Source organism: Tenebrio molitor, chromosome 4 (genome assembly GCF_963966145.1).
Source record: "Tenebrio molitor chromosome 4, icTenMoli1.1, whole genome shotgun sequence".
NCBI lineage: Eukaryota > Metazoa > Arthropoda > Insecta > Coleoptera > Tenebrionidae > Tenebrio > Tenebrio molitor.
Window position 1 is genome coordinate 18,402,730 of NC_091049.1, and position 26,940 is coordinate 18,429,669.

Here is a 26,940-nt window from a genome sequence, read left to right on the forward strand (position 1 = left end):
GATTTTTCAACACAAACTACTAAATAAACTAAAATCTTTAAAATAGTTGACTGATTCGACATGATGTCAACTTCTCGTTTGTTCTAATTTGCATCAATTTATTTTTTCGCATTTTATACTTTTACCGGCCGAGCGAAAACACCCAAACTTCTAATCAATTTAAAATTCTCAAAGAGTACAGGAATGATTGTGTATCACTGTAGAACAGTCTGTAAAAATTTCAAAAATTTTAATGAAACAGGTAAACATTTCGTTTTATAATATATAATTCAATAACTGCTACATTAATTTACATAATTTTTCAATGAGAGTCCTTGCAAACATTTAGGAAAAATTTGGTGTCACTGAAATCATGAAAACATCACCGGTTTTTAAAATAAATGGGATTTGATATTAAAGTGCAAAATTTAGCTATGATTTATTATTAAATTGGGCGGTCACACACAAAAGAAGTTGACGTAGGTTGTTTATTGTTTATGGTACCCTATAGGGACTTAAGAATTACTAGAAAAGTGGTCAACAGATGTTTCCCAACAATGAGACATCTATTTATGACACTGCAGTTGTAAATCTTGGTCATTTTTCGCTCTTAATGTTAAAATTGGAATAATTCAAAAACAAATAATTATCTTTTGATGCGAATTTCATAAATGTGTTCTTTGAATTAATTGTGAATTATGAGCGTGTACGAAAAAAAATTTTTTTTTATTCAAAATCGATTTTTTTAATTTTATGACTCTGAATTAAGTGATAAGGGAAAATTGATTACACACATTTGAAGTCTTTTATCAAGGGAATGTAACCCTAAAGTTTCGTAATTTTTACTAATTTTTTAATAGGGTTAATCGTGCGGGCGGTAAAACTTCCCTCACCCGGTACAGTCGCGGACTGTATTGCTAAATTTAAAATCATTTAGTACAGTGGTACTGGGTGACTTTTAATGAATGTGACAAATTTAATGGGTTGGCACTCCCAAATAATTAGTACGCTTAGTTATTTGTCAGAGTCTGGTTGATTTGGTTTCTAGATTTTTAATAATTTTTGCAAATTAATAAATCGTGATAATGACAATTTGATTTATTTTGACTTTTGAACTGTCATATTTGAATTTGACAGTCAAGTGTACCAACATGAAATCGTAAATGTGTTGCCAACCGAACAAAAATAATTTCAGTCATTAAAAGTCACCCGGTATGTACTTACATTATGGTAACCATTATTGCTTAGCAACGAATTTAGCTGTAGCACATGTCATATCTTTCTTCCGATTTTTTTGGGTGCAAATCTGAGGAGGCTTCCATTGTTGATTTTAAAAATATCTTCTTCAAAAGAAAACGTGCTTTCTGCTTTACTACGTTCCTGAAGCAACTTGCAAATCTGTGTAGATTTTTTCTGCAGTTCTCATATAACTAACATAATTTCAGAAAAAAACTCGACGAAAAGAAACTTCAACTGGAAATTTTGGAAAAAATAAACCAGGAATAACAGTACTTGTTTTATTTGTATTTTTATCTGTACAGCATTACCTTGGAACAATTCAAAGAATATGATTGTATCGGGTGTTAATTTAAATTTCCCCTCAAAGTTCGCGTTGAAGAGTCGATTGTGAACATACCACTCGTTGGTCTGCAGAGTAAAAACAAACAACGCAAAAGTAAGGTTAGATTTAAACAGCTGCTCTTTTTGTGCTTCGCCCAGTTGTCGACCTCAAGTGCGTTTCGGTCTTTAATCTCTGGGCTTAGCACAAAAAGAGACACTTCTACTCTTAATGATATAATATACTATATTGGATATCTATGTTGTAATTTTCAGATTTTTTGTGTTTTGTCTTGATCACTTATTGCAGTAATTTTTTCTGAATCCTAATTATTAAAACCAATTTGTAATTGGCTTAAGGTACAAATGTAGAAACTGCTGTGCCTAGGAAGGCTTTCTTTTTACTCCGCGTGTAAGCAAAAATAATTGGCATACGTAAATTCTTGGCAAACATTATGTAATGTTTCCACAGTTGTTCGTCAATAAAGATTAATTAATTCTTCTGTGCAATACTTTAAATAAATTACATAACAAATTTATGTACGGTATGTACTCGTACATATTACTAGAGCCTAGTGTAGTTTCCCCTATAGGGTGCGCGAAGAAATCGATTTGCCAATTTTTTTTAATGAAATAGAACGTATTTTAATTTTTCAAAAAAGATCGATGTTAAGAAAGAGTGAGTTTACAATGTGTCAGAATTCACCCTGTATAAAGTATAAAATACACCATCTACTTATTTCTCATGTAAATTTAAAAACCGACACAGACAACAAAACGTAGTACCCTTTACCATGGACTCATTGATGGGCGATCGTTCATTTTAATTTTTTTAAATGGCATTGTATATTGTTTTAACTGATTCTGATAGAGTCTTTTTTTTTCTCTTTATAGATAGTGATGAAAAAAATGTATCTTCTGATATGAAAATTTGTCTTGTGCACTGTTGTCAGTTTTACTAGTTTGCACTAGAATACTCAGACATCCCCGGAAAGTCAGCAACATGTTATTTTCATTTTATTAGGTCTGCATGTCCGGCACTTTAGTGACGGAAATTAAACAGTATATCCAACTTAAAAAAATAAATAAATCATGGCCTCCCATTATTCCAAAACAACGTGAATGGTGTTTATATATAAGAACAATAATTTAGCAATTCGGCATTAACTAATACATTTCCGAAAGCAATGTTGCACTGTATTTGACTCTTACCATGCTTTCCAGGCTGAGAACAAAACGTACAATTGACAGGAAAAAATACATCTTTTATGTTCCCCAATGAAGTTTGTGTTTAATTTTTTTTGCTGAAGATTCAACCATTCGGTTATTATTTTTGAGTCATCAAGACTTTCCTGTCAGTCGGTGAAAACATCTGGAATTGGACGATTTGTCAATTATTATAATATAAGGACCAATTTAGGCACAACGTTACTCTTTAACTGTCTATTAAATGTTTTTACTTTTGAAGATATGATCTTTTTTGGCCAGTAGTGCTAAAGAATCTATGTTACTTTCCTCTGCTTTTGAATTAATAGCCGGAGAAGTTTTGCAGTTTTTAAAAATTTCTTATTTGTTTTAGAAGAACTACTCATACAACATACTTTCCTGACCTCTGAAAGATGTACAAATTGTCGGTAAAAAGAGGTATTTAAAAAATTCATTACTTTTATAATGAGACAATTTATATCTACATATATTGCTTGAAAAATTGTATTGCCGCAGTTATAATCATATCATTCAGAGTAGAAGGTCTTTTTGTGAGTAATATGATTATAATAAAATTTTAATACACAATTAGTAAACATTTCTCGTCCAACGTGCGACATGATCTAATTGAGCATAATTTTCACCTTGGAAGTAGCCACTTAAACAGGAAAAATTACGACAGTCGCAGCCGCACTAAACAAAATAACAAGCGCATTTTCACCGCTCATGGAGTCTGCAATGTTAACTAAAATGACCTCAAAATTTTATCGTCCCGTGTGGGTCAATTTTTCCATGACAATAATAATAATTTGAAATTTCGAAGAGGCACATCGATCGTATCGTAGAAGAATGTCGACGTTAATAAAAAGCAGAAACGTGTCTGAAGAAAAGCAATGCCTCTTGTTACTTACAAACACATCAGTTCCCTGCATCCGTAAATAGTAAGTTTACGTGACGGAATGTTGGCAGCAGTGTCGGGATTTTTTCCACCTGAATCAGAAACCTGTGTCATTGAATTTATTTTGCAGTGTGCAGGTCAAGGTTCGTTCAAATTCTCAGCTTTCTGCAAGAGGCCAAGAATTTGGCAGTTTTATCCTGGCCCCATTTCTTGGCGACTTCTGAAGGAGATTTATTGGCGCTGTCGACACAATTAACATTCACATTTTGTGTAAACTGACATGATTACCAATTTACGACATGTTTGTCAAGAATGTATTTTATATTTTATTGCAATAATTAGGTGAAAATTCCACTCGTTCTAGTCGTAATCTAAATTACCTTACTAATTTCTGATATTTTGCAAATCGTGAGAACTTCACATTTATTTTCATTTTATTGTCATCGCAATTGGCGTTGGTGACGTAGTTGGATGTGCTGCAAGCCTCATAATAACATGAGTGAGACTAAAATCGCCGATAGGTGGCGATACTGGCGGTAGTGGAAATCTGCCTACTAGTTTGCCTAACGTTGCGAGGTTGTCGGCACATCCAAAATTTGTGTGGGTTTTCAACACCAACTGCAATGGGATAATGCGCGCAACCGCTACCAGGAAAAAATATACCTACTCTAGTGCGTCAAATAAATTATGTAAGAAGTACATGAATATATTTTAAGGGAATTTTATTATGTATTATAGTTATTTTTTTACTGCTTCATTTTTATTTGAAGAATTACATACTTTATTTTATAATGTATGTCTGCAGTGGTAACTAAAGGTTTCTTTAAGTGAACAAGTTTAACCACTAGTGGTACCTATTCAATGTTTGGCACTCTTAAAGGAAAATATCTTCTGAAGATACCAAACTTCTCGGACGTCGGGAAAAATCTTTCTATGTGAAAACAATAAAGATAGGATTAACGTTTTGATTAGATTCCGATAAGATTATACAAAGTGTCTATAAAAGGACGTAGGTATATCAAGAGTCCTGTGGAATTCGTATATTGTAATTTCAATTTGGTTGTAGGTCGTAAAATTTTATTGGATATTATGAGCGATTAACGGGCACAATGGTTGGGTTTGAAAAGGTTGGGTAGCGGCGCGTGCCGTTTGCCGTACAATGCAAATATACCAAATGTACAATACAACCCTGCTTAAAATATTACCTGCTAGTGGTAAACTAGGATTTATAAGCCCCGCAAGATCTTTAACTTAAAGTACCATAAAATTTTACGACCTACAACCAAATTGAAAACACAGTATACGTTTTTGATTTTTGCCGCTTTGTAACATATTATGATATCAAATAGAAAAAGGTTATGTAAGTCCATTAATGACAGGTTTTTAATAAAGACTGTTGTAAGCAGAAAAGTAATTCTAATTAAGTAGGATATAGAAAAATTGAAGAAATTCACAACCAAAACAACTAAGACGTCGAACTCACAACTGACGCTAAGATTTAATAATTTGACATTTGACTGTTGACATCTTATTTGACAGCTTCACCGACTCGACATAGTTTACCACAATAAAATTATAGAGCACCACAATTCCACAACGTACATTTTTAATAGAAAATTATTTTTCTCTCACAAAATATTGTGCTTGTTTTCTCACATATTATATCCAAAGTACAAATTTTTTTATCGGAAAATTTTTTGCTAATGAACGAAAACAGACGAAGTCGAGGGCTTTTATTTGATAATAATCGGTCTTCTGACGGAATAATTTATGGATGTTTGAGTTCATTAGCAAAAAATTTGCCGATATTAAAATTTTGCACGAGGGGTATACGGCTGATTATTTCCTGAATAGAATGAAAACAAACGCATTATTTCCAATCCTTTTTATTCAAAATAATTTATTTAAAAAAAAAAAAATCAGGTACCGACATTTTTTATCCGATTATTGCAGTGTGCATTTTAGAGAAATTTTATCGGGTTATTTTTTGTTTTCTCATAAATATTGGTCAATATTTGTCACGCAATTGGTTGCTAGACACATGAAGGAAATATAATAATCTTGGTTAATTTTCGTAAGTTTTACTATTATTTTATTATTATGTACAGTTTAACGTCTTCTGTAAAACTGACACATAATTTTGTACGAAGATTTATGCTTGTCACCATAACAGATCGCCATCGAAATTTCAATACAAAAGCTTCCATTGTTATCCCATAAAAAAACATAATCTGCAACATTGACTGACTCATAAAGGTTTCAGCTGTTAAATAACTGTATGTAAAGTATCGAAGGGTCAGTTTTTTTAAAATAAAAAATGGGTTGAAAATAAATTGAACAACATACTTGTTAATTTTAGAAAAAGGAGTTGGAAGACAACTAAAAAATATGGTACTTATCTAGTTTAATGGCACAAAGTAATACTTATACAAATTACGCTTACTCACGTCTCCATATTTGGTTTGGAGGAGGGATTGGTTACAAAATGTGTAATGTCAATGGACGGATGATCAGTACCGGAAACATTTTTCTTGTTTCATTTTGGCACGCAAACTATTTTTTCTGAATATCTTTCAAGAATACGAAACTTACTTTACATAGATATAATTTATTACATTCTTGTTTTTTTCACATTAATGTCGAAACTGGCAAAATAGTAAATAACTATTTGAAAGTAATTAAAATATTATTTTCCCAGATCTTTACTTTATTTACAATTTTTTCTAAATCATTCCTGTCATATGTTTACTCAACATCTGTTTCTCGCATTTGGAACCTTCCGTTACAACAAAAGCGAACTTTTTTGTGTACCCTTAAAATAAACAAAAACGTGTCGTCGCGAACCGTATTTTAAATGTCAAAAACTGCGAGAAGGAAATAATAAAGCACTTAAAAATATTTCACAAGATTAAATCGGTCGTGTCTGTTAATGCTATGATAATATAATCAAGAATATTTGAGTTTTTTATTCGACCCTGAAATCTGAGTCACTTTTTTGAATATTTTATTACCGAAAATCGGACAAATTTCAAGAGTATTGACCGAAATACTAGAAAATATGACGAAATCTCGCCAATTAGAGGAAACCTTGAACCGACATTTTTATGCACGTTACATCCTCACCTACAAAGGAATAGTTTAATTGGTCCTAATTAAAAAATTGACGGTCGTGTGATATTATTTTAGCAATGTCACGGCTGTACTAATAATTTTTTATGTTGTTGCAAAACTGAGAACGATAATGCTTGCAAAGTTTCGTCGATTAGATATTTATTAATATTAATTTATTCCTGCACCTGAAAATGTCAAACTTTGTTTAACAATTTTTAAAACAAAAATCAAACGTAGTGTGTCACAAGAAAAATTACTGAAAGCTCGAAGATCGACATAGCGTTTCATAACTTAAAACATTTTACTGTCACAATTAAATTTATTTTATTAGAGTATATTCACCAAACTGTATCAAAGTTACATTACAATGGAACTGACAGACCAATAAAATAATTCCCTATCACGCCGACCAAAACCGTCGCAATTTCATAATAGAATGTTAAGTTCACTGTACTATTAAGTGACAAGGAAACAAATGAATATTGTTATTATTAACGTAGACCAATCGGAAACATTGTATTGTTTACGCTCGTTGACCAACGAGGAATATATGCTGGGACACGTTTGCAACACATTTACCATAGACGTGTTTAATTGACAACGGAGTATAATTGACAGTATATATCTGAAAATAACGTACATTATTTTTAACAGAAAATACATAAATAAGAAAAATTTCGGATTTGTTCACACAGTTATTTCAATGGGTTTAAAAAAAATGAAACTAAATTAGATTTTTTTGTCATTTTAAAGCTCTATAGCTAGTGACAGGTTCTGCTTAATTTTTGTTGAGTTCTCAAAAAGACAATAAAACAGTAAAAGTGTTTTATTTTTTATTTTCTGGAAACAACCAAAAAGTGTTTGGAAATATCTATCACTTTTATTGGAGAGTTAACTTTATTGCAGCCTAGAACAATATTTTTAGTAAGGTTTTTTATGATAATAATGATGATGATTTTTAATACAGGCTGTCTTATAAAAAACGGCCAGCGCTATAACTTTGCTATTGATAACCCTAATGAAAAAAATTTTACAGGAAACGAAATGGCTCTAAAAACACTACAAACCTGAGTGATCTGATCACTGATCAATGATCATATAATTTTTATACCATCTACCCATTTATGGGCTTCAGAAATTCGCTAAATACAACAAACGTTATCAAAACGCAAATAGCAAACGATTACAACTTACAACTGTTTACCTATTAACACTGAAGGGCAATCTTGCGCTATTTAACATTTGTTTGACATCTGATCTGACATCCATGGACACGCCCACAAGTCGCACAACGGGCAGCTCGTCTTTAATCACAGTCGAATCGGTTAAGTATTGGATAATAAGGTAATTGTTCACTTTAACTACTTCTGGAATTTTCGCGTTTTTTCTGGCTAGACACCCTCAGGGCGTCCTCCTAGATCGTTTCCCACCATTCAAACCTTGTGCAAATGCCTTTTTTCGCTCTTGTTGTGTTTCAAGGTCGCGTCAAGGTCGCGCCAATGTCTTAGTATAACTAAAGGATAAGGACATTTTTACTCCTAGGACTTGAAGTACTTCTACTCCGCTCAGAAAAAAAGACAGTTTAACCGTCTTTATAGAGATGCACAAAAGCGTGATTTTCGAACGCTTGATGATGAATTTAATTTTTTAACATCCGTCAAAAAAAGTGCAAGTTTTTTCATTCGTTCATAAAATATGTGATTTTTGAATCGGTCAAGAAGCGTTAAAAAAAGTGTCATAGCGGTTCATTTTGCTTTAAAAAAAGTGCCGTAACGTGTCATTTTTTAATGCAATTATAAAATTTTTCATTCATAATTAGTAGTTTTTTTAACGATTTCGTATGTAAATTGGGATTTTTTTGGCATGAGTGAGCCAATTTAAAACGCGAGTAAAACGAGCGTTTTAAAGGTCCACGGTTCACACAGGAGAAAATTTTCAAATTTTGAGAGTGTCGAAAACAACAAAAAACAACGCAAAAAGTAAGGGTAGATTTAAACAGCTGCTCTTTTTGTGCTTCGCCCAGTTGTCGACCTCAAGTGCGTTTCGGTCTTTAATCTCTGGGCTTAGCACAAAAAGAGACACTTCTACTCTTAATGATATAATATACTATTTTGGATATGTATGTTGTAATTTTCAAATTTTTTGTGTTTTGTCTTGATCACTTATTGCAGTAATTTTTTCTGATTCCTAATTATTAAAACCAATTTGTAATTGGCTTAAGGTACAAATGTAGAAACTGTTGTGCCTAGGAAGGCTTTCTTTTTACTCCGCGTGTAAGCAAAAATAATTGGCATACGTAAATTCTTGGCAAACATTAAACGAGCGTTTTAAAGGTCCACGGGTTCACACAGGAGAAAATTTTCAAATTTTGAGAGTGTCGAAAAAATTGTTATGCAAACTTACGGGCGCCAAAAAAATGTGTATGCAACTCGTTAGTAAAGTATCTTTTATTTACTCGGCAGATTTTCCTTCTTATAAAAAAAAGTATTACTTTACTCACGTGTTGCATAAATAACTATTATTAACGTATTAGACTAAAATAAAATTAATGATACGGTACTTTAATATGAATTTGGTTTTTGCTGGTTGCAAGTTAATTAAATCATCGAGCCAAAAACGTAAACATACTTGTATAGGCTGTTCAAGAAGTGAAATAGTGTCATTGTAAACAAAAATTTTGCTCTAAGAGGTAATAAAAGTAAATTGCCGCTTGCCACATGGAAACAACTTTCATTTAAAGATTGCACATTTCCACGTGGTGAAAAGATTTTTTACGTGACGGAATTGTGTCAATGCAATTTAAGGAAAAAATTGACCATAACTGCATTAACCTCAAATTGCCTTATTTAAATAATTCGAATTGTTCACCTGCTTTTATGGCGACTCTTCGCAGAAGGAAAGCAAAATAAAGAGTGCAATTCGAATGCAACGATAAAAAAATTTCGAACATCACGCATCTGCCTTTAACTATCAGTTTCCATAAGTTCTTAACAGAAATGTCAAATCGTATTGATATTTCACGACTCGCATTGCGACACGGCCTTACACTTTTCTTATTAATAAAGCCGTAGTTGCGTTCAAATATCTGACAAAACAAAAGGAATTTGTTTAGTACCGCTGCTCGATCGGCGAAAGTAACAAATTGGTATGTCAAGAACGAATCCGTTACCATTTAAGGTGTTCCAATCCGTATCAACATTGTTGCTAACGCACATATTTGTCTTACCTAAATCTCATTCGATCGGACTAAAATGCGGCCATCTCGACGTCACCAGCGACCAGATTTGTTTTATAACATCTCTTTTATATCATACCTATGTGACACGACATAATTAACATTAGGTCATCAATGGTATTATAGGTAGTCCACCTGTCACCAAATTAGAAAAAAGATATAACATAAATTCAGATCTTAATCGCACGCCACTGCCTTTAACTGGGTTCAATTATTTACACCTCAAGTAATTATATAATGAATGACCAGGGAAACGTTGCTGGCTTGAACTCACATCAACAAAAACAAATCAGAATTAAAATTTAATTAACCGCGAAAACCAGTGGCGGAACAAGTACACCGGCTGCAGTGAATATTAATGTGTAGTAACCTCGGTAGTGACAGTTGGTCAGTAAAAAAAATTAATTGACACGTTCGAAGTTGCCCAAGTTTTCACATTTGTCCTTAATGTGGATTGTGTAACAGTATTGTTTTAAAATCATTACAATTATAACACTAAATTATTTCCTGTGTGCCGCAACAGCACAAGTTTTTTTGTTTATGTCGGAAGTAAAATTAAATCTATTTGTTTTATCTTTGTGTTTATCAATTGATTAGGAATCGTGATGTCAGAGCGGATGTGCTCCAATAATTTTGAGAGAAAAATTAAAAAAGACAATGAGATTTATAATAAAGTAATAAAGATAATGGAGTTATACGAATAGATGGTATTAATTAAATCAGTTTAGGAATGCATTCTTGACGTAATTTCGTGCAATAATGTATGGTATGCGCATTGAGAACAAACAAACAATACCAGCACAAATCATTGTTTAATGATCCCAGTGGCGTACATACCGAAAAGTTGCACTAGTTGTTCTGACTTAAAAATCTGTTTTATATGCTCAAAAAATGGTACATTGAATTCAATGTCCCACGTTATAATGTTAAACAGTCACATTAACGTTAATTTCACCTTTTTTTACATTAAAAAACTAGTTCAAGTGATTGAAAATTCCTTAAATATCCAATAAAACAGTGCAAATTAGATTTATCGGTTGTTCATTTCAGGCAAATTATGACTAAGTTAAAAACGTGTTTTAGCTCATTTAAAATATCTACAGGACATATAAAAAGAAATTCTGAAATGAGATGTATAAACGGTTGTTAAGTTTTAATTAAACATGTACAGCTCCACAAAAACAGCTTGGCACATGGCTTATGGATGCGTAGTGGACTGAAATTCCTCCCACTAGCGGAGCGCACTTGTTTGTTGTGTATTGAGGTGTTTAGATCTTGTATAAACAGGCGAAAAATTATAAACAGAATAAAACCCTCCAAGCTTCAAGTGGACAGTATGTCCGGACTGTTTAGCAGATTTACTTCGTTGAGTGTACCGTACCTACAACCCTAGACCTATCCTTATCTTACATACACTCTCTCGTTTCCTCTTCTGCGCATTTCATGTGCCAAGCTGTTTTTGTCAAGCTCTATAAATTTCATAACATGAATAAATTACAATGAAAGGAGATACTGAAAAAATGGACAAAATCGCGATAAAAACGTCCTACTACTCTGTCAAAAGTGATTAAAATTGCATGCTACTCCTGTCAGATTCTCAAATAGTTTTTAATCAATGTGTTTTTAATAAGTGTATTATAAATAAATAATGACCTAACGTTAAAGTTTGTGTTCTGGAATACACTTTCCAAAAATAACACGACCTAATTTTTTATATCTTATAAATTTCCCAATTTTCACTTAAACATCTTTGCTTTAGGCAATTTTACTCGTTGATATTTGGGCATTTTTATTCAAGGGTTAAAGCTCTCGGGCCTAAGCAGAATAAAAATGCCCAAATTCAAAGTAAAAAAATTTCGTAAAATTGCAAAATTTATTCGAAGATAAAATAACAAGACCTAATTTTTTTATCGATAAAAAAATTAGGTCTTGTTATTTTAGGTACAATCGGATAGCAAAAAAAAATGGTACAGTATGTTACTGTAGACACTTCCAAACTGAAAGAGTTTGAATGAGTTTAGGAAGTGTCTATAGTAATATACTGTATGTACCAGTTTTTTTTTTGCTATCCGATAGTACCTTCGATTATTTCTCAATTAATTTTTTTCTACTAGAATTTGGAAAACTAACATATTTGAATGCCTATTAATTTGAGTTAGGAAAAGTGGAAGAAAAGTAGAAAAAATGTCAACACTAAAAGTTCAATTTTGATTATTTCCTGAAATACGTATCTTGAAATCTGTCAAAGATAACCTCAAAATTTACAACTAATTAACGTTTTTTTAAAAGATTTTCATTAAACTAACACCAAAAACGTTTTGCATGTTCTTCATTATCAAACGATTCATTATAGCAGACATTTTAATAGGATTCCCGTAAATTTACTCGAGCGAACACCTTAAACGCCTTCACAAACTTTGTTTTGTTTTTATAAACAAAATTGTTTCTCTAGTGTAACGAAAACAGAACAATTTTGATTCCACTTTTTAATTTAGAAATAATTATAGAAAATTAAAAATATCCAAATGTAATGTATTTTTCCAAACTCCAGTAGAAAAAATCATGCGTGCACGGCATGTATCTGATCTCGGCTATCGCCTTGATCAAAAATCCCATGCCTAATACGGAAAAAAAATTACATTTCCTAACTTATTGCACAAATAGCTATTGCCTCATTTTACGCTTTGCATCGTTGTCAACATCTGTGACACTAATCTATTCTTTTTGTGCTTTGTTGTGATATCAATGACTGAACATTCAATTTAATCAGCAAATAATAAATAAAAGTAAGGGGTTGAAAATATACCTACATTTAGATGTTACTCTAACGATACTTATTTACAAATTTCTGTATGTTAAAAAATTCATAGGTAAGATTTGTTACAAGTGTACTACATGGATAATGGTAAATGCATCTTTAGACGATGAGATTTTTGTAATGACATTTAATATTTTTTTCTACTAGAGTTTGGAAAACTTCAACATTGTAATACTAATTTGAGTTAGGAAAACTGAAAAATTTCCTACTAAGGGCGGAAATAATATTTCAACACTAAAAGTTCAATTTTGGTCGTTTCCTGGGATACGTAACGTAAAAACTGGTATTTAATTGAGACAAAAGCTTAAACGCCTTCACAATTTTTCATTAATAAATTGTTTCTCTATGGTAACGAAAGCAGAACAATTTTGATTTCGCTTTTTAATTTAGAAATAATTAATAGTACATTAAAAATATCCAAATTTTATGTATTTTCCAAACTCCAGTAGAAAAAATCATGTGTGCAATTCGTAGGAAAAGTGTTTTTTCCGTACTCGACGCGTTTTTAATCTCGACTTCGTCTCGATTAAAAATCCCGCATCTCGTACGGAAAAAAGTCACTTTTCCTAACTTATTGCACAAATAGCTATTTCCACTTTGGTATCATTAATAGCATTTTGTGAAACTAAAAGTAGTGTCACAAAGGAACTTTTTGTGAAACTGCTTTTGTTTTTTTTTTTATACGTATTACGTTGGTATTGCTGTAATAGCGCGCTGGCCGGCGTCCAGCATCTCTAGCGAGCTCCTGTTAACAATTAAAACATTCGACATTAGACATAATTTTCACAGAAATACCACCATAACTGATGCTACACAAAAGTACCTAGATTATTTCATAATTAGATTTTTGAGTTTTTATCAAATTAATGCGATCAAAGTAGAAAAAATAGTATATTACACTCGTTTTATAAGGGGCATGTGACACTCGTTCTGTTGGAACACTCCTCACTGCGTTCGTCGTACCCCAACCAACTCGTGTCACAATCAAGCGTCTTATAAAACTCGTATAATAATGTATTATAATAATACTTGTAATACAATTTCATGCTTCATTATTTTCCAATACATATATCAAAAACAATAAAATTAAAGAATTTTTTCAACACAGAAAATTAAGACTGAATAGGTAAATGTGGCAACTTGGTTAATTTTTCTACAAAATCCGTAGAAAAATAATTAAAATTTGTTAAACTCACAATAGGTATGTATGTCATTTGATATTATCATGTGTTATAAATATTTTATATCTATGGAATTTTGAAGGTTAATTTGAACAAGATTTGCTATGTAGATAATATGTGCAATAAGAATAAGAGAAGGTCAAACGTTTGATGACAAGTGATTTACACACCTTATTATCAGAAAGAAAATCAGTACTACGCTAATACAAGTATACCTATAACAGCCATACCAGAATTCAGAATACAGGCTGGACCATTGTATAGCATATTTGCAATAACACCCTTTTTTAATTGTCAAAAATAATTGAAATTTAAAAGGCACAATCTTCAGTTTCCGATGTACGAAATGGCGCAATCATTTTTTATAAAATAAAATAAGTGTGAAATTTGACTTTGATAGCGTTTTATTATCAAAAGGATAAAGCAATCCGGACTTTTTTCTTACGATCTCACCCACAGGACAATGTCTATTTTGATTATATGTACAAAAGTTGGTACATATTTAAATCAGGATAATAACTAAATAAATCGACATTTAACATCCAGGAACAAAGTGGTAGCATATTTATGGTAGTATTTTAAAATGACGGAAATCATTAAACGGTGGTAAAGTCTGATTTACAAGGGTCTCCAATACCATACAAATCCAGGACCGTACTGCCAGTTATGATTTACAGCTTTAGGTGTCAGACGTATTCATAACCTCATTTTAATATCTACTATTGTCAGATGTTATTTTGACAAATTGCATTCATCAATCCTGAAAAGTTGCAAGTGCTTAGATGTGATTTTCCGAAAACTGAACAGTCTTTTATTAAACTTTCGAAATCAATAACTAAAAGGTAAAATAATTGTGCATAATAATTGTGACAGTTTATTTTGAAGTTCAGTCAAAATTAATTATTACGACATTTACGACAATAAAGCTTAGACTACATTGGTTTGTTTATATGACATAAATTCCTGCCCGAAATCTCGTGCTCCCCATACATACTACCTACCGTTAATAGACAAAATATATAAATTACAGCCTATTCTTACTTCCGAATTAATTAGAAGACACGGTAACTAGGTACCTACATATATGAAATACCTAATAAAAATTTAACATAACGTTATAATATGCACTTATCACAATATACCTGTAACCACATATATGTTTTTTGTTATATTTGAAATTATAATTATCTTCTTTTTAGATTTTGAAATTGTTTATATAAAATATAAACCATAAAATTGATGATTGAATTTTTTATTTTCGTGAACTAGATAACCCAACACGTTCAGCCGCACGAGCATAAGCCTCTTTAGCTCAGTGGCAGAGCACTGGTCTTGTAAACCAGGGGTCGTGAGTTCAATCCTCACAGGAGGCAGCAATGTCAAATTTGCTACAAAACACTTTTTTTTGCTTAAGACAAGCAACACAAATATCTAATGTGGATCCTTGATGTAAAATTATATTTTCATTTTTTGTTATAGGTGTTGTGTATCTACCCAGACTTGGTAGCACCTTGGCCGATAGCGGGTGTGGCTCTATGGTTGGGTTTGGTTCAAGATCTCTTAATTCCGATTGGATTGAGTATTGTGGATTCGAGATTTTGTAAATGGGTGTCGAACGTTTACAGATGTTCAGAGAGACATGGCGGAGATAAATTACCTCACGGTAAGATTTAAGATTAAAATATTAATTTGTATTTTCCAGTATTGTTCTAGTTGAACATTTTCAAAGGCTTCGAATAATCTAGATACCTACTTAAAATCATAATATTCAATGTAATAAAGCAATGATTAAATTATACAGGGTATTTCACGAGTGATAATGAGCCCGACAGAATTGAAAATGCAACCCACAATACATTTCCAAAATTAACGTCGTTATTTTAAATATCGTATTGTTTTATGATGAAATTATGAAGCCATGATGGCTTTGCTAATGCTTTCAATCATTTTATTTGTCACAACTGACATTTACGAAAATGCGATGATTAAAATGTATTCGAACGATGAGAAAACAGAGATCCTGATTTTTCATGCTTCTGCCGGTGCACGTTTATGCAGACATAAAAATTTTTACAATTTCTTTTAACCAAGCGAATGACGTTTATGTCAAAATTTACGAAACTGCACAGCTAACTATGTTTTATGTTTTTAAATCAAAAAATAAAGATCCACGTTAACTTTGCAAATGTATTGTGAGTTGCATTCCGTCGAGCTCATTATCATTCGTGAAATACCCCGTACACCTATAAAGTAATTTAAATGAAAAATATTTCTAAATGATTCACTTTGAATGGTTAAACGTAGGTAATTATAAAATTGTAGTAGCTAATGCTGTTGAGATATGTTATCAAGAAATTTTTCCTTTTTTATTATAGTGGGTCTGGATGGCAAATTTCGCCCATTTAGTAGTCCCCCTCAAAGCTTGGAAGTTTCACAAAACCAACACGTCAGAGCACTACAAACAGTCGAGCATCGGTTTCCCATCACCAACGGCTCTCTATATACGAGTATAGATGGCAGATTACCAGTGATCCACAACTACAGACGTCACAAGGATCAAAGAGGTACTCTAAAACAAAAGAGTAAATAAATACTCACAAAGAAACGACACCGGTACGCATGTATGCCCAGCCCAAAATGTAAACAAAGATAAAAACCAGATCACGACCAGTTCTGTGACAATTTAAAACAAAAAATTTTAATTTAATTTTCGTACAAAAAATATTGTACGAACCACTTGCCTGAAGACATCTTCCGTTCATTCGCCCATTAATTAAAGGCACTCGCTCCTTCGTCGCTCGTGCTTTAAAAAATGCGCTCATGCGGGAACATCGTCTTCCCGCACTTGGTTCGTAAATAACTATTACTTAGTCTTTTGAAAAACTGGGTAAACATGTGCGTACGTGTCGTTTCCTTGTGAGTATTCATTTTTTGCTAAAACACTACAAGATTACTTTAAAATAACGTATTTTCTAGGACTGAAACAACTGTCAGAATCGGTTGGTCACATGCGCCGACATGACTTCTTCGATCATTCATGTCAACCTCAAGCACCACCACCAGAAGTCTACGCTTGTCGCAGCTGTGAAACAGATTTGTGCCCCAGTCACTCAAACCTTCATCATTTGAGCCCGCAGTACATCAATAAGCAACTCAATTTGATGCAAAACAGTAATCTTTTACTGAATAAGAATCCGATGTTGGTCAAAAGAACAAGTCTGAGTCAGGAGAGTTTGAGATATATTCCGGAGAACCAAGCGGTCTACCATCAGGACCAAATCAACAACCCTGTGATGAAGAATTCGAGAAATTTGGTGAGATTGAATAAGATGAGACTGTGTAAGAGCGAAGACAGTCTGAACGAGGTCAGCAGAGACTTGAAAGAGTTTAAAGACAATCCTGAAGCTTTCCAAAAAACGAGAAATAAAAGTGTCAACGAACAAATTCTGGACTATTCGAGTTCAGATGATGATTATTTAACGGATAATAATCCTAACGAAAGAAATCAAAATTTTGACACCTTAAGCTCGAGGAGCTCCTATTCGATAACTACAGAAGCTAACTGTGATTTCGAATTTTTTCAAAGCAAGGAATCTAGACCCCCTACAACGAATTATTTTGAAAGCAGATTACCAATGTCTACTTTCAAGACGACGGAGCAGGCGCAATTCGATAGGAATAAAAGATCCTCTTCGAAAAGGTCGCTGGATAATGTCCAAGCGTTATTTAAAGAAAACGAATTTCCCATCAGTAAAATCCAAAGATCCAATTCTTATATGACATTGGAAGATCGCAACAAGAGGAAGAACTGCAAGAAATTATTACGATCAAATTCAAAATTGTCCGACTGTACTCATAACATTCGACAGAAAATCAAATCTGTAGAGTATTTGCCAAATTCAAATGCTAGTACGGTTTTCATCGAAGATGTGTTCTATTTTAACTATCCCAACCAAAGGAAGTGCGGCGAAATGAGGAACTATGTCGGCAGTGTACCTGATTTGAAGAAAGTTTTTATATCTGAATATATATGAATTATTTATCATTTTCGTATTTGAGGTCACCTTTGTATTGTCTTTTTTGCGTCCAGAATTTGTAAATATTTGCATAAACGTGTCTTGTGTACATATTAATGATTAATTAATAAAGTTATTGTATATATTGGCTAATTACAGTATTATTGTGTACATAATTTCTATTTAAATAAACTTAACCAAAAATCGGTTAAATTATTCAAGCATAAAATTATTTTCTACATCTGTAACATCTTGGAAGGGTAGTGTGGATTAGGTTTTTGTATTAGGTATGTGTATTTGTTTAAAATACCTGATTAAAATTATTATCATTGTAACCGAATTTGATCCGGGTTGCTCCTCTTAATGGATGTGGAGTAAAGTAAGGTTAAGTTACCTATCAAGAAGAAAGTACAAGAAGTAGGTACTGAGGTAATCTACCTCAGTCTAAAAAGTTTTAAATCAGAGATCCAAAAAACAAAAGACCCAGAATCTCAAGGATCAAGAGAACCAAAAAAAGAAGGTAGGTAGGTAATAAAAAGCTTACAATAAGGGCATTGATAAGGTTTGTGTGAAATAGACGCTACGTAGTTACTCGTAGGATGTTGGATCCAATCTTTTTCAGATTCCAAGGTGTTATGAGAAGAATAACGTGTCAATTACAAGATTTACAAGTACATATACACTGCGTTTTTTATTTCGCTGAACATACAATGTAAAATGGCTATGTTCAGTTCTAAAATAGACAAGTCAATTTATATGAAATAGGCAACCAGACTTACAGATCCATGAATCCTATGTTCAGTAAAATAAAAAACTCACGGTATGGTACCTAGGGATAACTCTAGAAAATTCGGTCTCAAATCGGCAAATTGAAACGTAAAGTCGGTACTCTAGAGACAATTTTTCTCATTACGAAACAATTAGGTAGGTACTTTATACTTCGATCATTCTTTCGAAGAATAAAAGGGGCGATGGAACTTTTTTTTCTCGAATATACAGGGTTAGCTCCTGCTTGTAAAGGGCCCACTTCTAAAACATATTACATATTTCGCTTTCCAAACTGTGAGGCTCCCTTTCTTTCTGGTTTAGAATAACAGATTCAAATTTCATCAGTGATGATCTTGAGACATTTTAGTAGATCATGGTAAATTATTAATTGTTAGCGAAGGTATTTTTCCTTAATAATCAAAAATCGCGACACCCATTTTTCAGAGACTTTTGTCTCTTCTAAAACTTTGTGAGAACGTACTTTTTCTGACTTCGTCTAGAAAATACTGATGGGGCCTTTACATTTAAAAAAACAAAGATGGCGTCGATTTCCGGTATTTCCGGACGTGTCGCCATTTTGAAAATATTTTATTTGAACTTGGAGCGGTCGACTATAGTCGGATACCAATTTTCGTATTAAAGCGATTTTTGGAAATCAGAAAGAAGTTTCTAACGAACGTGAATCACCCTGTATAGTTGATATCTCACAGTGGAATGCGTTCGCAACCACGTTTGAAAAGATCTGTCTACTTTTTGATCACTGTAAGTAAAGTCGTTTTCAACGACATCCGTGCTGTCAACATGACAGTATGTTGGCATTACTTGCTGTTTCAGTTTAGTAATTTTGAGTTTCCTAATTTGGCAATTTACCTTGACGCCGCGGCAAATCGACAAATTCAAATTATTATCAATCATTTCCGACAAAATAAAGAAAATATGTAGTGTGATTTGGATTCCGAGGATGATTTACCTAGTGTAATCACTAATCATGTTTTATACCATGTTGATGTTTCACAAAATATAAATTTACTTTTATCATAACCTAAAATTCTTGTTTGACATTTTTTTAACTAGGATTTGCTTATATTCTGAATACTGAACACTTTAATGGATATTGGATTCACGCATTTCATTGAAGAATAGTAGGTATATTTCAAACCAAGGTAAGAAAGTGCTTTCTTGCAGACCGCGGGCAAAGATTATAAACCGAGCCGTAGGCGAGGTTTGTAAGTGCCTAAGGTCTGCAAGGGCACTTTCTTAACAAGGTTTGAATACTATTTTTTTCCCTACCGGCACAACTTCGTTGAAAAAAGTCAAAAAAAGATGGTTATATTCCTGATTAAAACGAAAATTTTGAGAATTTAATAGTAGGCTGGGTTATTTGTTTAATTAACTTGTCATCGCATTTGAAGATTTGAGGTTTGTTCGAAAATTTGATATAAACAGGGTAAAGTAATCTACCTACCTAGCTTATCTGTTTATTTTCCAAATTATATGATTGATCTACTAACTTGCTTTATTGAATTGGCTTTCATTTATCAATAACTTATTTCACATTTGACACTTTTGACATTTGTATTTTGGTACAGTTTTACCATAAACATTTCATGATTAACTGTCTTACCTTAGCGAGAAAGTTGAATTTTCTCACCTTAAATGAGGTATCCACAGCCTACATTTCTAACCGGTAGGGAATTTTTTTTTTTTATAACAGCTTATCTTTGGACATATAAGATCTTGTTTTAATTCTTTTATGACTACTTTTTTGCATTTTTTGTTATACTCTGTATTACCAACGAAACGTTTGCATCTTCTAAATTGTTTCAAATCTAAACGTATTAAATTTTTATGTCATATTAATGCACGTGTTCTTTCAAAAGGAGATCTTACGGATTTCCAAACTATCCGAACTAAATAATTCAATAGCTCTGCATTGTGGATTGACCTCAATCAAATGATATGAAAAAGATAGTTGATGAGAGTTCGTCAGGAGCCAGGGTTCGTCTGGTGGTGAATTTGAAGACGATTTGCTTGAATCAAGTTTCAGTGCCTTTCGCGATGTACATGTTCTGCTGATGGCATATTTCAAACGTTACACAATACTTTGAAAAGAAGAAACATGTATCGGATGTTTTTTTAAATTTCACCTCGTAGGAGGCGTTGAAGAGTCGATTGTGAACGCACCACTCGTGTAAAACGTAAGATTTAAACAGCTGATCCGTGATCCGTAGCCTGTATAGTGCGTTCACAATCAACTCTTCAACGCCTAAAGTCTTCGTCGAAAAATAGTCAATTTTGACTTAAATTGTAAATCATTTTACAATAGGAGAGAAAATTGTCTAATAACTACCATAAATAATTCCATAAATAAGGAGGGGTGGTTAGTTTACCTGTTGTTTGCCCTTCCTTGAGTCGGTACTGCACAACAAAGGAGCAATAAAATTAGAGGGTATAATGGAATTATTTATGGTATTTTCTCTCCTATTGTAAAATGGTTTACAATTTAAGTCGAAATTGACTATTTTTCCAGGAGGACTTTACTTTTAGGTGAAATTTAAAAAAACACCCGATACATAATTCGCATGGGTATTAATTGTTAGTGGTAAGTACTCAATCTTAAAATAGGAAGTGTCAATTCTTAGACATAGACTTAAGTCGTGGAGAAAAGAGTGATTGGTAACTTTCTAACTAAAAAGTGGCGGGTTCTGGAACCCTGAAAAGACACCATTTCAAGTCAATAGCTTGAATACTTTTTAGGCTCTACAGGGTTATTCACGAGAGGGGTATTTCTCAATTTCTTTTTACCGCAACACATTGTACACATTGCAACAACATCTTGATTTCAAATTTTGAAAATAATTATAACTGAATCCACGATGGCAGTTAGCTCTGTCTCTTTGACGTTAAAGCAAAACAGTTTTGTCAATTCGAAAAATGTGTTTTTATAATAACGACGAAAAGACACATGCTCCTCATTTATGGAGAGTGTGGAAAGAATTCTGTCGCCGCTGCGGATGTTTAGAAGCCGATGGTAGACACTTCGAACACCTTTTACATTAACTTAATTTGTTAATTTATTTGTTGAATTTTGATTAAATACAGGTTATCTGTCAATCTGACATTTCTCACAAATCTATCCAACTTACTTTGATTTCTAATTTAAAAGAAATAACACATTTGATTTAGTAGTTACTGCCATTGGTATTGTTGGTTGCCCCAAAATAATAATTCAGAAGTACCCCTCTCGTGAATAACCCTGTATAAAAAACGAGACATCGCAGATCCAGACAACATAGGTAATTGACATCAAGATGTCCTTCACCATTCTTGTTTTTATAATTAAGAAAAATATTGCATTTAAAGTTGTTATTGTCTGGTCTGCAGTTGCTCAACGAATATTCTTTAACACATTGCTAACACCATACGATTTTACTCCAATATTTATAACAAGAATTCATTTGGTAACCTAGATAAAACTATTTATGTTTAACAACCAAAAATATACAGTGTGGTGATAAAGTAAGGAACAAAATTCAGAATAGCGCTATCCGATATTTTTAAGAAAACCACTCGAATAGGTCGATTTTATTTCAAAAAATGCTATCATACCACATGCAATTTGTTTAAATAACGTCATTGATTTTTGTGCAATGACGTCATCTCCAATTTTTTTATAACAACCCCCACTTTTTTCTTCTCTTTCTCATAGATCTTCCTACTAGCTAAACGATGTATGAAAAAATTTGTTACCTTACATAACAATTTTTTTGAGAAAATCACAAATTTTACTTCAAAAATTTAATTTAATTTTTACTGTAAAAATTTTAGTTGAGCTCAAACAAGAACAAATAAACATCTTAGGTTAACAATAAACTTGAATGCTAATGGTGAAATTGCCCCCCGCCAATAATTTGGCACTCAACGACAGGAGTGTAAACATTGTACACTGCGCTCAATAGTGTCAGGGATAATTTGTTCCATTTCAGCTGAATTCTCTGCCGTAAATATTCGAAATTATTTGGTCTATTAAAATAAACCCTCGATTTTAAATAAACCCATTGAAAAACAATTTTACGTTAAAAATCAAATTACATTTTTTCAAATAAAATTTGTCATTTTCTCAAAAAATTGTTATACAATTGGTGTCTCAGCTAAGACTTTCGAGCCTAATATAATAACTCAGTTATTTTCCAGCGGATTTTTGTGAAGTTTAAAATGCAGATATTTTAGACGGTGAAGAATAAAATCCCATTAATGCAATCACCCAAGTCTTAAAAACGTAATTTTAACATGCCTTTTTAAAATGTTGAATCAACTAAGATTTACATAAAAAAATTTATGGTCAATAAAAAACGCTGTAGGGAAAAACTCGTCCTTGAAAGACGTCTGGTTTGCAAGAAAAAAGCAAAAAACCGTGTTAAACGTGGCTGCAAATGCAAAAATGTAGACGCGTATGAAACAAACACGCAATTTTGCAGAATTTTGGTCATCCCTTTTCGCAGAAGCGCAGGTGACATATTTGAAGTTTACCTTGCTAACCTTACAAACACTTACAAAGTTAAAGACAACATTTGGACGTAATTTATTATACTGGATGCTTTAATTCTTCCATAAAGGATTAAAACATGATCGGGATATTTTAGCAAGGTTATTTAGTTCACGTACGCTTCCTGTGTCTTCAAATAAATTGACGACTCTCTTAACCTTACATTTTGTAAAGCCTACATTTGGATAGTGTTCCACGAGAAAACGAACTGTGTCATTGAAGTTCTTACGACACTCTCCATAGGCATTTTTTTTCCTTTTTCAACAACATTGAAGCTTCTGCCGCTGTGGTCTATTTTTAGAGTATTTTCAATAAATTTTCATAATTTGACGTATCTAATAAAGCGCGCCCAATTTTGACAGACTTTAAAGAGTGTACAAAATGTTGCTTGGCAATTAATCATCAATTGTTTCGAAAGGTAACTGCTCAAATACCTTCAATACCTGAATGTAAACATTCAGTTTTTAACCACAATATCTGATCTTTTCGTTGAATCAGACAAGTGATTTACTTAATCGTTTGTGTAGACCCCTAGTTTTTAATGTTTAACAATTTAATAATAATCGCGCATAATTTTCGATAAAGGAAACATGTGTTAAATTTACATTTTTTAACTTGAGGTAATTTTATTATAATCAATTGAACCTTCACGGTCTAAAATATCTGCGTTTTAAATTTCATAAAAATCCGTTGGCAAATAACCGAGATATTAGGCTCGAAAGTCTTAGCTGAGACACCCTGTATAAGGTAACAATTTGTTTAATTCATCGTTTAGGTAGTAGGAAGGTCTAAGAAAAAAGTGGCGATTGTCATTTAAAAAACCAATGATGACGTCATTGTGCAAAAATACATGACGTCAGAAGTAAAATTTTTGTGATTAATAATAAATAAAATTGACCTGTCCGAGCGTTTGGTTGAAAACATTAAATAACGCAATTATAAAAATATTGTTCCTTACTTTATCACCACACTGCATATTGGCCATTAGATTCAAATCAAACTACATTCTCGTTCATTTCACATTTAAATTGTGTAATATCATGTAAAATAAATAAAACCAGACAAACAAAAACCTTGAATTGTCTTTTAATACTATAGAAAATAATAAAAATCACACTATTATAATTAGCTAGAAAGTTAAATTAATCCACAGATAATTTCTTAAAGTTACCATGAAATCCAAGTAATTCGTCATTTTCAAGTTTTGCAGGTCGTAAACTGTTATTCACTCTCAGCTTTTCCAGTTGATCAAAACGGTCCTGGTACTGTACAAATTTTTCTTTCAGTATATCTAAAATTCTTGTAATTTAGCAAACTACGTAAATTCTGATTTTGTATGTTCACCTTGTAGCTGTTCTAACGAGCTTTCGTCACCGCCGTAGTCTTTAGGTAGAATTTCTTTAGGAATATTGCTTAAAATACTAGTGTCTTCACATACATGGATCTGTAAAAATATATCTCCACCTATAACGTTAATAAATATTGCGAAATTACCCTTTCAAAGAGTTTAGGTTTCAAAATGGTTTTCAGGATCATGAGCACTGTATTAATAAATGATGGGCTGTTGATAATGTATGTGGCTTTTATTCTCATGGAAAATACTTTCTGAAAAAAATGCATTAGCAAGAAATTATAGTAAAAATCATTGCCTAACACTTACTTCGTAAATAGCTAAAAATTTTGAGAGAATTGACGGCGTCAGTTTTGCCAAGTATCCCATGTTAATTCCTTTCATATCAAAAATCACAATATCACCAAACATCACATCTTCTTTTAACCTCAATTCTTGTATATTAAGGAGAAGCCCCATGACATTGTGCGGTTCCATTTTATCGATCAAATGTTCGTTGCGCATTTTAAATGCAAGCACTCTGTACATATCGTCTGTTAACCTTGGCAGAATAGTACAATAGGCGATATCCAAAAGTTCCTGCATTTGTGGCAGATTGGGATGAATATTTTCAAACATATCGGGAATTAATGTTCTGATTGTGTAATACATGTCTATGGCTTGTTTGGTTTTCTCCATACTGCACTTATTTAAGAGAAAGAAATTTTCTATTGGTTTATCGTCTAGAATAGGTGGGTAGTTGTTATTTAATCTAAAATTTTATGTTTGCACTTACCTAAAATTTCAGGAAGATGTGGTTGGGTTTGCATCCAGTCTTTCAATTTTTGCACATCTTCTAGAAGAGTTTTTTCAGTTCTTTCGTACATTCGAGCAACAGAATCAATAATGTTGTCGTCAATTTTTACAAACTGTTGGGGCTTCATTTTTAAAACTGACAGATTACTGTGCAGAGTATCTGAGTAACTAAAATCATTTCTCTCAACTCATGGCTTATTAATGCAGGCTTGCAGAATAAATTAAAACTTTCTCATAAGGCCTTGAGACCCCTATAACCATTTCAATGTTTTTATCAAAACATTTTTTTGTTCAAATGTTTTGATTTTTAAAGAAGCAAAACATTTAAAACAAATTTAGGTAGTTTTACCCTAGAAACTGTGGCGGACAAATCAGGACTAAATAACACTGACGATTTATCAACAGCTCTGCACTGTCGATTGACCTCATTTAAAAGACATTTAGTTGATAGCCCGTAATCAGCTAGGGTTCATTTGGTGGTAAATTTGAAGACGACTTACTTGAATCAAGTTCCAGTGCCTTTTGCGACGTACCTACACGTTCTGTTGATGGCATATTTAATAATTTCCAATAATGTTATTTTATTTATTTATTTTCGCGGTTATTGTTAAATGCATTCTAACATGTGGCAAATCATTGTATTCAGAAAAATAATCTCTTTCAAAATCAGAATAAAGATATACCGAGTGTCCACTCTCAAAATCGAACATAGGCAATTGAGACTGTGCATTCAGTTTATAGATATTATGCCATTATTTCGATACATCAATAATATTAAAGAATTAAATTATAAAATTAAAGTAATTAACAGTTTAAGCAGTTTTTATTATAAATTCTTTGAAAAAATTACAATGCAGTTCCTACCTTAGTTAATAATAAATCTAATTAATTTGCTGAATTTAAATTTCCCTTTATTTCAAATGTTATTAAAAATCCCAGCCCAGATATGAATTTTTTGAGGATACTGAGTCCTACTAGGAATATTTACTCGAGGGTTTTCTTGAGCCCAATATCGGGTGTTTTGAACATTTGGTTCGTTATTTAGTGTAAAAGTAGATTCGTCTGGGAAGCAAATTGTCGACAGAAAGCTACGATCATTAGCACGCTCCTGTATTTTATAACAAGTTTCACTCTTACTTTCTTCATCAAGTGCAAAATCTGTTGATGACACTGTGTCTTGTAGGGATGATATTTATACTTCCTGAGGATATTCAGTATCCGCCATTTACATAAACTTATTTCAAGAGAAATTTGTCTTAATCTGTATCGAGTAACTATTCATTTTTCCGTAAATAATTTTGACAGTAATTTACCGAAATTCGCTGACTTGACCCAACAAATTACTAAATTTTTTGACAAATGCTGTCCAATTTGAAAATCATGCCATGTCATATTTAAAAATCGCCAAGTTTGAAATTAGTATTTTAAAATAAAAATAGCACCTTTAATCTTATTATTAGTATCATTTCAAGCGCAATA

The 26,940-nt window shown here is 32.4% G+C and overlaps 2 protein-coding genes and 1 non-coding gene across 3 annotated transcripts in view; 2 read left to right on the plus strand and 1 right to left on the minus strand.

Annotated features, from left to right (window-relative positions):
- The window catches only part of LOC138128157 (uncharacterized), a 46,668-nt gene extending 28,514 nt beyond the window's left edge, over positions 1 to 18,154 (plus strand). Inside the window, exons 3-5 of the mRNA XM_069044335.1 lie at positions 15,465 to 15,648; positions 16,361 to 16,549; positions 16,962 to 18,154. Of these exons, the coding sequence (XP_068900436.1) occupies positions 15,465 to 15,648; positions 16,361 to 16,549; positions 16,962 to 18,019 (1,431 nt within the window). The 3' untranslated portion in view covers positions 18,020 to 18,154. The remainder of the gene's footprint in view (positions 1 to 15,464; positions 15,649 to 16,360; positions 16,550 to 16,961) is intronic.
- Positions 15,287 to 15,358, plus strand: TRNAT-UGU (transfer RNA threonine (anticodon UGU)). The gene has a single exon. It is a non-coding gene; the product is annotated as a tRNA-Thr (tRNA).
- A 6,231-nt stretch (positions 18,155 to 24,385) lies between the features above and the next one.
- On the minus strand, positions 24,386 to 25,892 carry LOC138129320 (alpha-tocopherol transfer protein-like). The gene is made up of 6 exons (XM_069045617.1): positions 25,811 to 25,892; positions 25,442 to 25,712; positions 24,976 to 25,388; positions 24,810 to 24,920; positions 24,660 to 24,759; positions 24,386 to 24,606 (listed from the first exon to the last, which is right to left on the minus strand). Exons 2-6 carry the CDS (start codon positions 25,587 to 25,589, stop codon positions 24,458 to 24,460), a joined length of 921 nt encoding a protein of 306 aa, XP_068901718.1. The 5' UTR covers positions 25,590 to 25,712; positions 25,811 to 25,892; the 3' UTR covers positions 24,386 to 24,457.
- Positions 25,893 to 26,940: the final 1,048 nt, after the last annotated feature.